Source organism: Diachasma alloeum, unplaced genomic scaffold, assembly GCF_001412515.2.
Source record: "Diachasma alloeum isolate Michigan unplaced genomic scaffold, Dall2.0 Dall_scaffold_78908, whole genome shotgun sequence".
Taxonomy (NCBI): domain Eukaryota; kingdom Metazoa; phylum Arthropoda; class Insecta; order Hymenoptera; family Braconidae; genus Diachasma; species Diachasma alloeum.
Genome location: NW_021683643.1, coordinates 4,220,310 through 4,237,250, shown reverse-complemented (window position 1 = coordinate 4,237,250; position 16,941 = coordinate 4,220,310). Strand labels below are relative to the sequence as shown.

The 16,941-nt window shown below is 35.3% G+C and overlaps 1 protein-coding gene across 2 annotated transcripts; it reads right to left on the bottom strand.

The window, feature by feature from the left end:
* Positions 1 to 476: 476 nt before the first annotated feature.
* LOC107047913 (spidroin-1) lies at positions 477 to 10,975 on the bottom strand. Of its 2 annotated transcripts, XM_015270825.1 has the most exons (6): positions 10,873 to 10,975; positions 7,163 to 7,547; positions 5,366 to 5,478; positions 2,600 to 3,038; positions 2,432 to 2,491; positions 477 to 1,004 (listed from the first exon to the last, which is right to left on the bottom strand). In XM_015270825.1, exons 1-6 carry the CDS (start codon positions 10,931 to 10,933, stop codon positions 809 to 811), a joined length of 1,254 nt encoding a protein of 417 aa, XP_015126311.1. In that variant the 5' UTR covers positions 10,934 to 10,975; the 3' UTR covers positions 477 to 808. The 2 variants fall into 2 exon arrangements, with proteins under 2 accessions (XP_015126311.1, XP_015126310.1); XM_015270824.1 differs by having other exon boundaries at positions 2,432 to 3,038.
* Between the last annotated feature and the right edge of the window lie 5,966 nt (positions 10,976 to 16,941).

Sequence of the window (16,941 nt, the reverse complement as noted above, 5' to 3'; positions counted from 1 at the left end):
TGACAAATTAATGAAAAATTTAGAATTTCGACTGCGAGTGGAAATGACTTACGAAAGGCTTCACATAATCGTCTGACATCAATCACTGTAAATAACTGTTGATTAATTATTCATGAGATCTAGACCCCTTTTAAGAATAAAGATTTAACGATGAGATTCAAATTATGTCTTATCTCCTTAATTTCTTCCTGGCCTTCCATCCTGAGTAATTGAATAGATTAACCACTCATTTCTCTCCCATCCGCAAAGAATACAGAATATTATTATTTTGATAATAAAAAAGAGGATGAGGATTAAAATGGTAGACACGTGCGATGAATATTCCGCTTGATCTTCAAAATTTTATCTCCCTTCCAAGATGAGTTACGCGCAATCCGGTTCAGTTTTGTGTCAAGGTCACAGTTCAGACTTGCTTCTCTTGTGTAATCGATTGATAAATTCTCGTAACATGGTGAAATAATAACAAAATAGAATCATAATAGTGATAAACAAATCTATTTATTAATCTTGCAATGAACTTATCACAAATAACGTTAATGAGTACATAACTCTTGAGAAAAAAAAACGACTGAAGATGAATTTTCTCAGGTGGAAAAAAATGACAAATGATTGATGGTTCAAGCGTTGCGGAACAATACGAAGATTTCATCGTTTGGATCTTAAATAATCTCATCAAGATGATGATGATGTAAAACTACACTCGTTCCCTGAGTTCTTCCTCTCGTGTAGTTCACTATTGATCAATGGAAATTTGATATTCCTTCGTTGAGTTTAAAAATTAATTAATGATTTGGAGATCGCTGATCCACTAGTTGATCTTGCCGGCCTCTACGTGATACGTGCCCTTGCCACTCGAATCTACTGCGGATGAGCTGCTGCTGTAGACACCCTTGGCACCGTCAACTTCTCCGTCCTTGGAGATACTTGCGCTGGCTGATGCGGGTTTGGTGCCTGAAGAGGCGGTACTGCTCTTCGAGTCTTCATCGTTAAAACGGTTGAAGATGCTGCAAAAAAAGTAAAATTTGTGACACATTGAACGGACGGATTTTCAAATTTGGATTGCACTGTTAAAGAATTTGGCTGAATTTTTCTGAAAAACACATTGAATTCGATTTAAGGCCCGGATGGATTGTCTTTGGAACGTTATCCTGATTGTTTTCCCATCTTCATAGTCTAAAATATATCAAAATTTCCACTGGATCTTACATCACGTAGGTGTCCCTAAAAATTATGGTTGCACAATCAAAAAAAGAAGACAAAACTGATCATTTTCAAAGAACATTTTTAATAAAGATTAGGAACTAAGTTCAACAGAAAAGAAGTTATAAATGGATTATTTATTATAGCAACTAACGATCTGACATTGCCTACTGAGACAAATAAGGATTGAGCAGCCATTAGATACTGTTAATTATTAATTTGTAATGTCCTCCCCATTGGGTTTATTCCCCAATATCATTCAAAAACGCTTTTTAAAAATGTTCAGTTTTTGTTCAACGTTTTTTTGATTGCATAATCAACTTTTCAAGACTCCAGAGCTATGTAAACCTGAATGGCAATTGAAGGACATTTCAGATTATCAAAATAAAAAAAACAACTCAGATCACGTTCGAAAAATAATACACGCGAGGCTTAAGGCGAAAAAGTCAATGGGATTTCAAGTTTCTCTGAAAATTTAAGTAAAGTTGCAATTTCTTAGCGGCAGAAAGACAGAAATTTCATAATTTACATGAATTTTGAAGTGAAAATGAGTAGTCACTGTCAAAATCCCTTGAATTTTCAGGGAATTCCTTTAAAATTCTCGTAATTCCCGGAATTTTGAAGGAATTCCCTGAAAATTCAGAGGAATCTGAAATTTAAAGACAGATTTCTGTGAATTTTGTTGATTTTTCATTAATTTTCCCGGAATAATTAAACTGAAATTTGCAGTTGCCATGGATTTTTTCATGACATTATGAATTTTCAATGACAAAAATCCTTGAAATTTCAGTGGAAACGTTACTTGTTCAAAATTTTTAAGACTCTTACCGGAAATTTTTGTGGAAAATTTATAACAGTGTGTATGGATGTACGTGAGTGTAGTTGCCGGAAACGTTAGCGATTTTATTAACCAAAGATTTTTCGCAGTAAATTCTAAATTTTTCAGCTATAAACCTCTCTTGAGTATTTCAATTACTTTTCCCGGTAAAACCCCGGTTCACCCTCTACTTGCAAGAAAGATCCTCAATCGAACGCCTTAAAAATGAATTTATTTCAACGATGTTGTCATCAGTCTGATATGAACTATCAGAAATGACGTGGCAGACCTTGAAATTTGTTGTTTATCTTTCTCATCAAGGAGAGAACAGCATGCAAATCATATACGCGGAGACATGTGCATAAAAATACTAAATACTAAAGATGAAGATATGAATGCGAATGAGATACTTACTCGAATCCACCGCCACCGAAGCCGTTGGCATTTGCGTTGGCGTTGGCATTGGCGTTGGCAGTGGCAGCACCTAAACCGCCTGCGAAACCCCCGGCACCAGCATTGGCGTTAGCGTTTGCATTGGCACCGGCATGAGCCCCGCCCAGGGCATTAGCGTTGGCATTGGCGTTGGCGTTGGCATTGGCGTTACCGGCACCTCCACGTCCGTATCCACCAGTCTGGTAACCGCCCTGTTGACCATGTCCATATCCACCCGTTTGGTAACCGCCCTGTTGACCATGTCCATATCCACCAGTCTGGTATCCACCTTGTTGTCCGAATCCACCACTTTGGTAACCACCCTGTCCGTGCCCACCGGTTTGGTAACCACCTTGTCCGAGTCCACCGGCTTGGTAACCACCCTGTCCGAGTCCACCAGTCTGATAACCACTCTGTTGGCCATGTCCACCAGTCTGGTATCCACCCTGATGTCCATGTCCATGTCCACCAGTTTGATAACCACCCTGTTGTCCGAATCCACCAGTCTGGAAGCCACCCTGTTGTCCGAATCCACCAGTTTGCAAACCACCCTGGTGACCACCTTGGTGACCGAGTCCACTACCTAGACCTAAATTATCATCAATAGTTGATTTCTTGTACTGTCAAAGTGGGAGGGAGGTGAGAGTAGTGGCGACATTATTAATTTTAACTGGAATTTACTTTTTATCATGCTGATTAGTTTGATTGGAACATGTAGTGTTTCCTAAATTTACTTAGGTTTTTAGGAAATACCTAAGCAAATTTGAAAACTTACAAATAAAGGCACCCCAATTTATTATTATTATTATTATTATTATTATGCATTTATTGAGAAAGTCAGCATAGCTGGTATACATCTCATACATGTAAGAATAGCATAATGTAAGTAGCAATGTGTGCGTGTTCAACATTCGGTAGATTCTATATAAAACAAAGCAGCATCACCCAGGAAGCAAAATTGCACATTAGTATCGCAGTGTTTCCTCTTCACCCCGAAACTAATTATTTCTAGTACGACCCAGTCCATGCCAAAGAATTTTAAAAAAGAGCAATTTCGTTCTGCAATGAAGCACAGGACGTACACGCCTCTCCCCGGTCTCGCCAGATCACCTCATTTCATGCAATTGCACCGATATCGACTTCTATCTACTTCAAGCTCTAGAGTTAGCATCAGAATCGACGCTCGTTTTTTAACTGTGATCAAAGTTATGCACCTCCCTCGCCCTCCCAAAAAAAAATTATGGAATTTAATCGGTAGCCCTCCTTTTCCAACAATAGACCTTTTCGTTCTGAGAGTCACTAGATTTTCGTACACTTTTTTCCCATGTTAATTCCTCTAGAAATTTCGGACACTTTTATATACCTAATTTACATATAAATCATCATTTTTGAGGGCTCAAATCTACATTATCTTAAATGTCAATATTTATCAGAATTTTTCATTACTTTTCCAAAGAGTTTGAGTTCGATGAACGGAATAAATATTTCTTCTGGATTTCCAGAATGAAAACGTCTACTGGTTAACCGGCTTTATGGTCGTGAAGGTCATTTTGAATCCCCCGACATACTACTCTACGTGTAACGAAAGCACGTGCAATCACCGAAATCACTGAAATCAAGAGATTTCAGCTCTCCGAAATCATTTTCGAAATCATCTCCGAAATCACGTAAAATCGTCTGAAATCAATGAAATCAGTGGTGCACTGGCGTAATGTGAACCGTACAAGTAATTCATGATTTTGAAATTGACATGCCTGTCAACGATGATAATCAAATGTCGATAACAATTTTACTCACTGCCATAGTAAAATGGTAAAATAAACCGCTTTTCATCGTCATTGACTCATGATTGGCAGAGTGGAATCAAACGAATTCGTTATTATTTGCCAGTTAGTATTGCCACTTTTGATTTTTATAATTTGACTCAACCCGTTTTGCCCACCTCTATTATTTATTAACTTTATTTTTCTGAAATCACTGATTTCGAATTAACTCTAGTCTAGTCACCAAACGCGACCCTCCCCTGGTAGAAATACAATGTGAAACGTCCCAATGCGAAACGTCCCTGCTAGCGCGCCCAATATACAAGACCAAATGTCTGGGTGCGCGCGCCCACCGAATGTCACCCTGCCGGTCAGAATTTCTACTAGGGTCCGCGGGGATTCCCCACCGTATTATTTAGGCTCTAGTGTTGCCGAATTCACTCTACACTGCCCGGGCGCGTTCAGTGAGTTTTCGGCAACGTCGCGTCATGGGCAATTTCATTTATCATGGGAAAAAATAATTCATCTGTCCGAAATAATTTGTTTTCTTTAGGAATTTTAGGAAATATATTGTTCTCAAAATTACTATAATTTTTTAGACACTTCAATTGACAAAGTCAAATTTTTTTGATTTTTTCCTGTTAGCCAGTCAATTGTAATTAAACAAAAACGACGCGCGGCGGGGTTTTCCTCATAGGGTGACCAATCTAGGGTTAACAAAATCATTCGAAATCCTGAAATTACCTCTCTTAACGCTCGAAATCACCAAAATCTTTTCATCCTAAATCGCTGAAATCACCCGAAACTGATTTCATTTCGAAATCATGGTGTCACTCAATTATAGAGTGAGTAGCTCCTCTTGACTCATTTCATCATGCGAGCGTGTATAAATTGATAAGGCCAAGATGATTGTTATTACCACCACTCAATACCATTGGAGAACGAGCACTAAACACAGAATCATATACTGACCCCCCTCCCCTCCCTGAAAATCTTGATCGTTCCCAAAAATAGATAAACCCTGATTATCATGGACTCCTTCATGGAGTTGGCCATCGAAATTACATTCATGTTAATATTATTCGTGGGTTAGAGTTAAAAGAGCATGCCGTTATGAATTCACTGGTCTTTTAGGGATTGTAATCAATGTTACCTGTTGCACCAGCGTTGGCTCCAGCCTTGGCATTAGCGTTGGCGTTCGCGTTGGCACTGGCACCAGCTCCAGCTCCAGCACCACTACCACCAGTACCAAGTATTCCATAGGGGCTAATTAAGTGGAAATGAAGTTTGTTAGAAAATTTTAATTCTATTTGCTAAAATCATTGGGAAATATCTCTAAGTGACCGATAATAATCGATTCAATGCACGTGCGAAAAAATTGATGGAAAGAACTAGCACATTCGCTAGGAAATTCTATTGGACTCCTATCTAATTGGAATTCGATTGAAATTTCTATTTTTTTTCTTTTGGTTATTTAGATTCAAAAATACCAGTTTCAGTTCACGATATTTAGAATAGGAACGTTCAATGGGAATATTTCATTAAATATTCCATGGGAAAAATCAATAGATTTTTACTTATTCTGTTGACATTGATCCTATAAGTATTGTTCGGCTTAAATGTTTTTATGAGAGAAATAAAAAGGCCGTCAAAATAAATAAGATTATTTATGCCGAGGAATTTCGATGAAAAATATCTCAATAAAATAAGTCAGATTGGATAATACAAATTGATTCATTTTTCATATCAAATATTGTCTCCTGAATATTTATATTTAAAAAAACGTGCAGAGAAACTACGGAATTTTTCAATAGAATCCGAATGCAGCTACAGTAGAATTTCCAAGCAAATGTAATTGATTTTTCTGTCAGATTTCCTGGGAAGAGTGAAATGGTCAAACGGAATACATTGAGTGCATTTGAACATAATTGTTTGCAGAATATGATATAATTCAACCAATTTAATCCTTTTATAGGTAAGGCACAGTGAAATCTGCTAACACCTCATGAAAATTGTGATATCTCTCAGATTCAGATATATGCATTAAGAATACTCCCTCGAGTTGAATTAATTCATTTGAAATTGGAATGAGAAAGTCCAATTTCTTTCCTTTTCAATTTCAATTTTTTAATCAGAAAACTATGTTAATGCATCAAGGTGACTCATTCATCACGTTGCGTAAATTTTTAATTGGATTATTCAATGGCCCATTGGCAAAATTATCAAAAAAACTTTATTCGCGGGGAATTCCATTACCGAGGGACTGCTCACTTAGGTAATCACTAGACCACTCGACTGGAAATCAAGGAAGAAATCACCAGAAATAAATGAAAATCACTGGAAATTAAGTGATTTCCATTTTCAGTGGATTTCTAAAGATTACTGGGAATCATCGGAAATCAATAGAAAACAAAGAAATCAGGTGATTTCCGAAATCATTAGAAATCATCAATAAGTTCTAAATTGATTTTGCAGTTTCAACACTACAATTTTTGTTGTGGTATCGATGCGTTCGAAACCACCCAAACCCGAAATGTGACGTTATGAAGTTTTTGACATCCTTACGTATTGTAATGTCATGTAGAAAACTGTCATTGCCAACAGATGCCCCACTCTGGTCCCGAAATCATGATTTCTCCAGTGATTTCTTGAAATCAAGAAGTCATTGGAATCTACTAGAAATCATAGAAATCGAAAGGAATCATGATTTCTAATACTGATTGAGAAATCACAAAAATCATTCGAAAATTCAGCCAGAGATTGTGGAAATCACTGAGTCACTCGATTGAGGAGTGACCAGCCCCTCGTCCATTACACGTTTCTAAAGAAAACGTCGTCCCATTTCTATTTGGAATTGTTTGGCCACGAGACAATTATTCCCAGATAAAAATTTACTGTATAAATCACTCGGAAAATTGAATTTATCAATTTAAAGAATTGTTCAACTTACGGTGCGAATCCAGGATCAACGACGCCACCGAATTGACCGTGTCCTCCACCTTGTCCGTAGCCACCCTGTCCGTAACCACTTTGTCCATGGCCACCCTGTCCATAACCACTCTGTCCATGACCCCCGTGTCCGAATCCACCCTGTCCGTAACCACTCTGTCCATGACCACCCTGTCCGAATCCACCCTGTCCGTATCCACCATTACCGAAACCCTGATCAAAGATAATTCCGTCGTTCTTGGCAGATGCACCAGCATCAGCGGTGCCAGCTCCCTCAACGTGGGTATTGGTCTTAGTGTGGGTTTTACCATCGAGTCCACCAGAGCTGCTCGATGATGAAGAAGAGCTCGAGCTGCCGCCAACATGACGACGAACGCGAAGAGGTTCTATCAAATTTATATTGATTTAATACCTATGATCAACGTTCATCATAGAACTCCGAATAAAAGTGATAAAAATCATAAAATAAAGCAAGTGGATATCTCGACTTTTGTGAAAGTTAGAGTGACTACAAAGTTTTTTTTATGAAAAAATGGAAATATCTCGAAAACTTTTTCTGAACGGGTGTATATGTTCTAATTGATTTAGATAGAAGGCATCGAAACGAAAATTTTCGAAACAAAAAAATCGAAATCGGTCCCCTAGTTTTGAAGACATTTACGGAAAATGATTTAAAAACGAATCACTTTTTCGCAAAAACTATCAGATCGATCGGACTAAAATTTTGTAGAGTTAGTCCTCATTAAAACCTATAATCTGACAAAATTTCAGTTTTTTGCTTCCGAATGGAAACTTTGTAATCGCAATTTTTTTCGATTCTCTAATTTTGCTTGGATATGACTCAGGGTGATCTGAAACGTCGACATTTGATATTTTTAGCAAATGTATGTATGTATGTGTGTGCGTGTGTGTGTGTGCATGCGCATTTGTCCAGAAAGTCATCAATAACTTTGAAACTGTCTTTACGAAAAATCTGAAATTTTGGCTCATAATAGGTCCTAATGGGAGACAGACATGTGCAAAATTTCAGCCTGATCGACTAAGTGGTTCCTGAGATATAGCATTTTCTCAAAAATGGTTTTTCACGAATATCTCATCAACGGCTTTATCAATTAAAATTTTTTTTATCCGAAAATCTTTGTTTTGATAATACCTATCTTTTTGTATCAAAACCTAATGAATCCACTACGGAGAATGGGTTTTTTTTTTCTATTTTTTCACTTTTTTCAAAAAATCGCTTGTATCCACGATAACTCAAAAAATAATTGAGATAAAAACTTCAAACTTTGTATGATTATAGCGCCGTTGGTAACGAAGGCTGGTATTGTCGGTGGGCGAAATCGGCCCAGTAGTTCATGAGCTATTTAACTTTATAATCGAAAATTCTTCCTTTAATATCTCAAAAACTACTGGACCAAATGCATTCTGCTTGCTCTCAAAATTTTCGTTTGAGTGGTGGCTATCGATGCAAATCAAAATATAGGTACCATTCAATTGAAAGTTTTCGAGATACTTCAATTTTTCTCTTTTTTTGAGATCAGATTCCTATTTTCGACTGTGAAGTGGTTTAGACTTCTATTAACGCTGTCAAATTCATCATTCATATCAGGTTGGTGTCTGGTTATTGAATTATATGGTCCTGATCATGAATGTAACGCGGGGTCAAGACAGGCCCTGAACCGGGCACCCGTGTGGGATCTTATACGGAGATCCTAGCCCCGACCTGATCCGGGGAACTACATCAGGTCCATGCTGAGTTAACTTATACGGTCCTAATTGAAAATGTACTGTGTTGTCGAGTCAACGACTACTAATCCGCCGCGATAACAAAAGTATAAGTGATTAGATTATTAATGTTTACCATAGAATGGTTAATAAATAACTCGGAGGCATTGAAAATTGAGTCATTCCAAACTAGGAGAAGTGGAATATTTTTCAAAAACCATTCACTTTAAAAACCATTCATTCTTGGATATTTTTAATTAAATTTGGATATTGAAGATAAATATGCATGTCGAGGTTATCCATTCTGTTATAGGGTCGGTTTATCAGTTGTTTTATGTTTTGGTGAACTTCAATCCAATGACAATATCATGTTCTTTTTACAGTGTTAAGAAAGAAAGAGAGCAGTGCAATTAACAGCCTCGTGTTATGCAAATAACTGCATCCCCTCCAACCGCCGATACTTGATAATTAATTTTTACGTAAAAAATTTGAAGGAATGCGAAAATTAATGCAGGAAGGGAGAAACGAGCGGTGCAATGAGAGGAAAATAAAATTTCGCCAAGTATAAAATTAGAGTAAAAGATAAGGCTTCAACTATTCCACGTGAAGTACGGTAACTGTGGTGCTAAATATTTGTACTGGTAGTAGAATATGATAGCTGATACTACTAAACACAACAGGCACGTTAGTTGAATCATATCTTGTTTCTGTTTTTTAGAGATCAGATTTCTATTTTCGACTGTGAAGTGGTTTAGACTTCTACTAACGCTGACAAATTCATCATTCATATCAGGCTGGTGTCTGGTTATTGAATTATATGGTCCTGATCATGAATGTAACGCGTGGTCGAGACAGGCCCTGAACCGGGCACCCGTGTCCGGATCTTATACGGAGATCCTAGCCCCGACCTGATCTGGGGAACTACATCAGGTCCATGCCGAGTTAACTTATACGGTCCTAATTGAGTCATTCCAAATTGTGGCATTCCAAATTTCCAAATTTGAGTCAACTCTGGATTCGATCCATCACAGAAGTGGAATTGGATTTTGGAATGGAATAACTACGGATCCATTCGGAAGCATACTACCAATGGAATTGGTAGAAATTAAAAACGAGAGCAAGTAGTATCACAAAAAGCGACAGTAAAAAAGCTTCGGTAGAATAGGCTTCTACCTCTGCTTGTTTGGAATTGCTTTAGCCACTTAATTACTCAATTTTGTAAAAATTCACCATCGGGAAGATGGACTGGCGGTGGACATGCTGACATATAGACATGGTCGCCAAACTTCGTATTTTTATGTCCTAGACCACGATACATCGTTTTCAATCAAAATGAGAGAATGTGAAAATTGGACGATTACAATGCTTCCGAAGCAAAAATTGCATATTACAGAAAAATATGAACAAGAATTCAATTTATCCTATCACGGACATCTCAAAAGTCACAAGTAAACTTATCTTAACTCTCAGTTTGAAAATTATTTTGATAATGAATGGTCGCGAGGCAAAATGTCAAATTTTTTTTGTAAGATGTTTCATCCGCAAGAAATTTTTTTCCATTTTCCATTGAAATCATCCACTCTTAAAATAATTACGTCATTAAATTGTTCAAGAATGTTGTCGTATTCAACTTATTGAATTTTACCACGTAATAACGAAGATAGCGTGAAAATTGCGAATTACAGAAAAATATGGACAAGAATTCAATTTATCCCATCACAGACATTTCAAAAGTCACAAGTAAACTTATCTTAACTCTCAGTTTGAAAATTATTTTGACAATGAATTATCTCGAGGCAAAATGTCAAAATTTTTTTGTAAGATGTTTCATCCGCAAGAAATCTTTTTCTATTTTCCATTGAAATCATTCACTCTTAAAATAATTACGTCATTAAATTGTTCAAGAATGTTGTCGTATTCAACTTAGTGAGTTTTACCACTTAATAACGAAGATAGCGTGAAAAGAATAAATAATTTGTGAATTACCGGCGTTCGCGGATAGAACGAGAAGGACCAAAAGACCGATGCTCACTTGGTAACGTGCCATGATTGACTGTGCTCATCATTACCCAACATCGGCGTTAATATACTCTCTCCTTCCCACCAATTTGCCAGCTCTTTACCGGTTCACAGATTTTGTCCTCTAATCCCCACCCATCCTTCTTCACATGTAAACTCTTCGTCATCGTTTACTTCCTCATCATCGCTGGGTTTACACAGTAGACGATAATGATAGGATATTACACAGGGGCACAAGCCGCGCTTGGTCAAGGGCATTTACACTCCTGATTTTCTAGGTTTGTCAACATTTCTCCTCATTTTTAGTCTTATGTATCGACTTATTTCACAGGGAAAACAGTAAAGTGGAACAGTATTGATAGGAGAATAACGAATTAATTAATTTTTCACATTTTCAATTCGGAAATCTTTACTGATGGAATTGTGTTCATTGGAATATCGACGTGATCATTTGATTAATTTTCAAATGATATCTTATTCTTTTCAAATGAAATTGTGACCTGTTTCCTATTTGCGTTACCTTAAAAAACTTATTATGAGGTTTCGCGCATGAAAAAATTCAATAGAAAACCTAACGAATTCACTAGAAAATTCTATGTGAATTCTATAGGAATTCTATGGGGTTTCTATAGGATTCATATTGGAATTCTATTGAAAAAATTTACGTGTTTTTTGCGCTGATTCTATTGCATATTTGATAGGAAAACAGCAATATATTTTGAATTTCTGTTAGAATTTTTCTCTTGTGATTTTTTCTATTAGAAAATTATTGGGCATAAATTTTGTAAGTTTTTTTCTGCTAGAATGTATTTGGTTTTGCATTGCAGAATGCGAGTGGAAAAAGATTAGAAAATTGATGCCCAAGCATTCTTCTAGAAAAACCTGTTTTCTATTTGCGTTACCTTAAAAAACTTATTATGAGGTTTCGCGCATAAAAAAATTCAATAGAAAACCTAGCGAATTCGCTAGAAAATTCCATTGGAATTCTATAGGAATTCTATGGGGTTTGTATAGGATTTCTATTGGAATTTTATGAATGAAATTGAATGAATGAATGAAATTGAATTTCTGTTAGAATTTTTCTCTTGTGATTTTTTCTATTAGAATTATTGGGCATAAATTTTGTAAGTTTTTTTCTGCTAGATTTTATTTGGTTTTGCATTGCAGGATGCGAGTGGAAAAAGATTAGAAAATTGATGATGCCCAAGCATTCTTATAGAAAAAATCTCAAGAGAAATATTCAAACAGAAAATCGAAATCTGTTGACTTTTTCTTATCGAATATCCAATAGAATCAGCGCAAAAAACGAATAGAATTTTTCAATAGAATTCCAATGGAATTCCTATAGAAATCCCGTAGAATTCTTATAAAATTCCAATAGACTTTTCTAGCGAATTCACTTCTAAAAATTTAATAGTGAATTTGTCTCCGCTGACTCGGGAAAATTTACTACACGTGAGGGTAATTTGTCCCGAAAGTGAAATTTACCATTCATTCCATCAAAAACTCCCATGAATGTGAATAACTGTTGAGTATTGCGTGACGGAGAATGATTTTTTTTTATCAAATGCGGTAAAATTTCACTTTCGTCCATTCCCATGTTCTTCACATTCAAGCCATAAAAGATACTTTACCGGTGCGCGAATTTTTACTTCATAGGAAACATTAATTTTTGCATCCATAGATGTTTTTTTACTGTACGAAGTGTAAGATCTCCTCTGCGAAAAATATTTCTTATTGAATTCAATTTTCGGTGATTCAGCAGATAATTTTTATCCAACTTTTCGTTCCGTGGGGAATTCTATCGAGATTCTTTAGTATAAAAAGGAAATTTTGATATTTGTATGTGATTTCTATTAGGTGTTTCATATTTCTTCTGCATCATTTGTATAGAAATATTCATAGAGAATACTTTATGGGAAAGAATCAATTGTTTTCAATTTTTATAGCAAATCTATAGTGAAACATAAAAATCAAGTTGAAAAAAACTCGGAAAATTTTATTATTATTCATTGCTGTTCTGAAAATTATATTGACGTTTTGAATAATTGAATCTGAATTTTTTTCAACTTCTCACCTTCATCTTCAATTATTAGTTTCTCATGAACAAATGCGTAATGTTTACCTTCACCGTCCGCCATACGGTAGACATTATTGAGTAATATGTTTTGCGATTGAAAATAGCCATGAAAAGTATATTCACGGATGAAAAAATTTAAGAGAAAGACCGAGCGAATGCGTTAGGAAATTCTATTGGATTTCTATTGAACTTTCTATTAGTTTCTGGCCGACTCTATTTAAATGTTCAATAGGAAATATTCAATAGAAAAAGTCAATAGAATTCGATTTTTCTACATAACTTATTCTATTGAGATATTTTCTATAGAATTTCCTCAGCTCAAATTTTCCAAATTTTTTTGTTTGATTTTCGTGATGAGAAGAAAAGAAAAATAGAACGAAAAAAACATACAACATTTGAGCCGCGGAAATTCTATAGAAAATATCTGAAGAGAATAAGTTATATAGAAAAATCGAATTCTATTGACTTTTTCTATTGAAATTTTCAATCGAAAATATTCAATAGAAAAACTCAATAGAAATCGATTTTTCTATATAACTTATTCTCTTCAAATATTTTCAATAGAAAATATTCAATAGAATCGGCCAAAAACTAATAGAAAGTTCAATAGACATCGAATCGAATTTTCTAACGAATTCGCTAAAATTCTTTTTCTATTAAATTTTTCCGGATGTGTTATGAAATTACATAAGTTTATCTTTATACGAACTCGTATGATATATATTTCCAGATATTCAATGAACGGATTCAGTTTCCTGTGTATCCAAGTAATACTACCCTCGGGGAAAATCCTCATTTACGTCAGAATTTCAAAATCCGAGTGGATTTTCCGAAATGACAGGAACAAGTTATTCAAGATTTCGAAAATACCAATCAGTTTGTGATTATAAAATTGTAACTGCTTCATGTGTACACTGCTCGAAAAAAAACACGTAAATAAACATAATCGGACTTGAACTATCGTGTGGGTCACACGGGGGAAGACCGATAACCTATTAAAATGTCCCATATTCACCGTCGGAGTAGATCGAGTTTCGAAATTAAAAACGGCCTTGCTTTTGGAATTGGAGCAGGGGAAGGGAATTCCTTGTTTTTCGAGCATTACCGAGAAGTTGTGATATATCATTGTCAATCATTAGAGACGGAATTCTTGTTTACGCGTGAATGATTGAGCTGAATGTAAAATTCATGGAGGAGGTTGTTGATGAGCTATTATTACCAGACAAGATGATTATCTCCTTCCATTGATAACAACCTAAGAATCATTACGCGAAATCACAAGTATTCACAAAAATGTAGATTTCTTCTCAAATATTGAAGAGAGTTGTTGTTTCCCTTTCATTGACCATTCACACGTGTCAATCTAATTTATTTTCCCATTGCATCCAGCATATTTTCTACACTGCCTCGCATTTTTCAGGAAAAATTTCTCAAATCTATTCCTTTACACTTTTTATCATTAGAAAATTTCGGCAAAAAACTGTCAAGTTTCGCCAAAACGTAATTTTCTAGTAGAAGCAGTGAAAAGCTATATAATAGAATTGTCAATAGAAATCACATCGAATTTATTTGAAGGATGTTTCTATGCAATTTTTTCGTACATGCAAAGTGGTAAAACTGTCAATTATGGAATTATCTTGACAATGATTAACACTCCGTTGGTCACGCTATGAGAACTGGGCGGCACATTTTCCGATTTTTGCTTTCGAATGGAAGCATTGTCATCGTTCAAATTAAAATTTTGGATTTTTTGTGTTATATCGAGCCATTATGATCCAAAAAGTCGGAAAATGAAATTTTTAGACCGTGTTCGTAGGTACGTGTGTGGTAAAGTTTTCCTTCAATTCTTCGCTGAAGAATCCATGGAATTAAATCAATCCTTTTTCCCAAATGTGGGTACTGTTGAGCCCTATCCATCGACATTAATTAAAATTTAATTCATCGATTATTTTTTGTAATTTTCGAATTTTTTCGAAAATCAGTTGTCCCACAATAACTAAAAAAAAAATGTTCTGAATTGCTTGAGTGATGGCTTAAAAAATTTGTTTCGATGTCCTTTCGACCGAGTTCGAAGATGAAGGCGATAGCAATAATCATGATTTTGATTTATTTGAAAATTTGCAGAATTTTCTATTCTTTGAAGATCAGTATTCCGGGGGTATCTCTGAATATCAGGCTTCAAATAAATTCAATCATAACTTAAAATGTTTCTTTTAATGCCATTAAGTCAGTCCTACAAGATGATTACGATAGTTATATTGGTTGATTTGATTTTTATGATGATTGTTGAAAATTAAAAAAATTTCATGAATTTTCCTGAAAGTGAACTTTCTGATGGTTTCTTTAAATGTGGTGTTTCAAATTCAATGAAGTATGTGTAAATAAAATTTTTTCATTAACATTTCATCGAAGGGTTGAGGGGAGAGATAGAACCGCAAAAGAGACAATCGGTTGTATAGAAGAAAGAGATAGTAAGAATAATTTTGATGATAACATTCAGCGAAGTTGAAGATCTGACAAAATTAGTTGAAAAAAAATCTTATTTGATTTAATAAAATGAAATAAACAGCGGATTATACATGATCGAAGGAAATGATGGGCAAAATAACCATTTGGAAGCATATTGTTAATTTATTAGCAAAAATAACTCTACTATGTACAACACAAGAGCAATTTCCCAGTTGTTTAAATTACACTGCAGTAAAGCCTCAGAAAAATTTGAAAAAATTTGACATCTCATTTTGACGTGTCTAGAAGCCCTATCAATGAAAATATCCGCTACAAATATCATAAGTAGTTAGATTTTCAAATTTTTATTCCGAAATTCCAGGCCGTATACCGTGTATAAGACGAATTTTCTTGAATATATGATTAAGGGTAACACCAAACAAGAAAACTCACGGGACGTCTTCAAGTATACAATCTAGATCACTCTTGATTTTTTTTCAGATTTTTCCTAGATCTTTCAAATTTACCATTATGTTCACATGCGAAAGGTTCCGAGTTCAAATCCCGGCCGGGTAGAATGGTGCGATCTAACCATTTAAAATCTTGATCATCATCGCAGTATACCCTAACCGGGTCGAAGCGATGTAAAATAACGATAAAAAAAAATTACCATTATGTCGGTTTATACTAGTACGGCGTGCCGCTCACCAACGCTGTTCGTAACTTTTGCGCGACCAACGGAGTGTTAACAACACCATCGAATGTGACTCATCGCGGTTTATTATACTTCGCTACACGGAAAAAAAATAAAATTATTTTTTACTGTGGGAACCTAGTAATCAAGGGCCATACCCGCCACACTTAAAATTTATTGTTGAACATAGTAAAAATTGCGAGTCGGTATAGTAGCAACGGGTAGAAAAAAAGCAAAATTTCATTTGGCCCGAATAAAAATTTGGTTTAGATAAATCAAATTTTTAAGTAGTTTTCGGTCTTCGGCTCAATCAAGTGTTCAAGTTCTTCGGGTTTACGATTACCAAGTTCACATTGTAATTTTTACTTTTCTATTCTTTCCGTATACTGAGTTGAAAAATAAATCTCGTAGAAGTTCGTGAATGAAAAAAAAATTATTTATGGAATTCCGTCGACGCAATTGCGACTCATTTGCTGACCCATCAGCACATTTGCTTCTATGTTTATGCATTCTCGGTAGATTCTTTGTCTTGGTATGGACTAGCTGAAAAAACTACTTTATGAGTTTTTGATTGCATTTTTTCTGTACGAATACCGTCTTATTTTATAGTATATACGCCTAGCAATGTATATTATAAAAATAGAATGAACTTAAGAACACAATATCCTTTTCCAGATTGAGACACGAATGAAAAACCTTCAAATTTTTATTATTGATTTTTTATGCAGCAAAAATTTTACAAGTAATTTGTATTACTTTTGGTGAATAATAAAGCTCCTCAAAACATTTTCCAGCGGTAATTCTATTTTTCTAG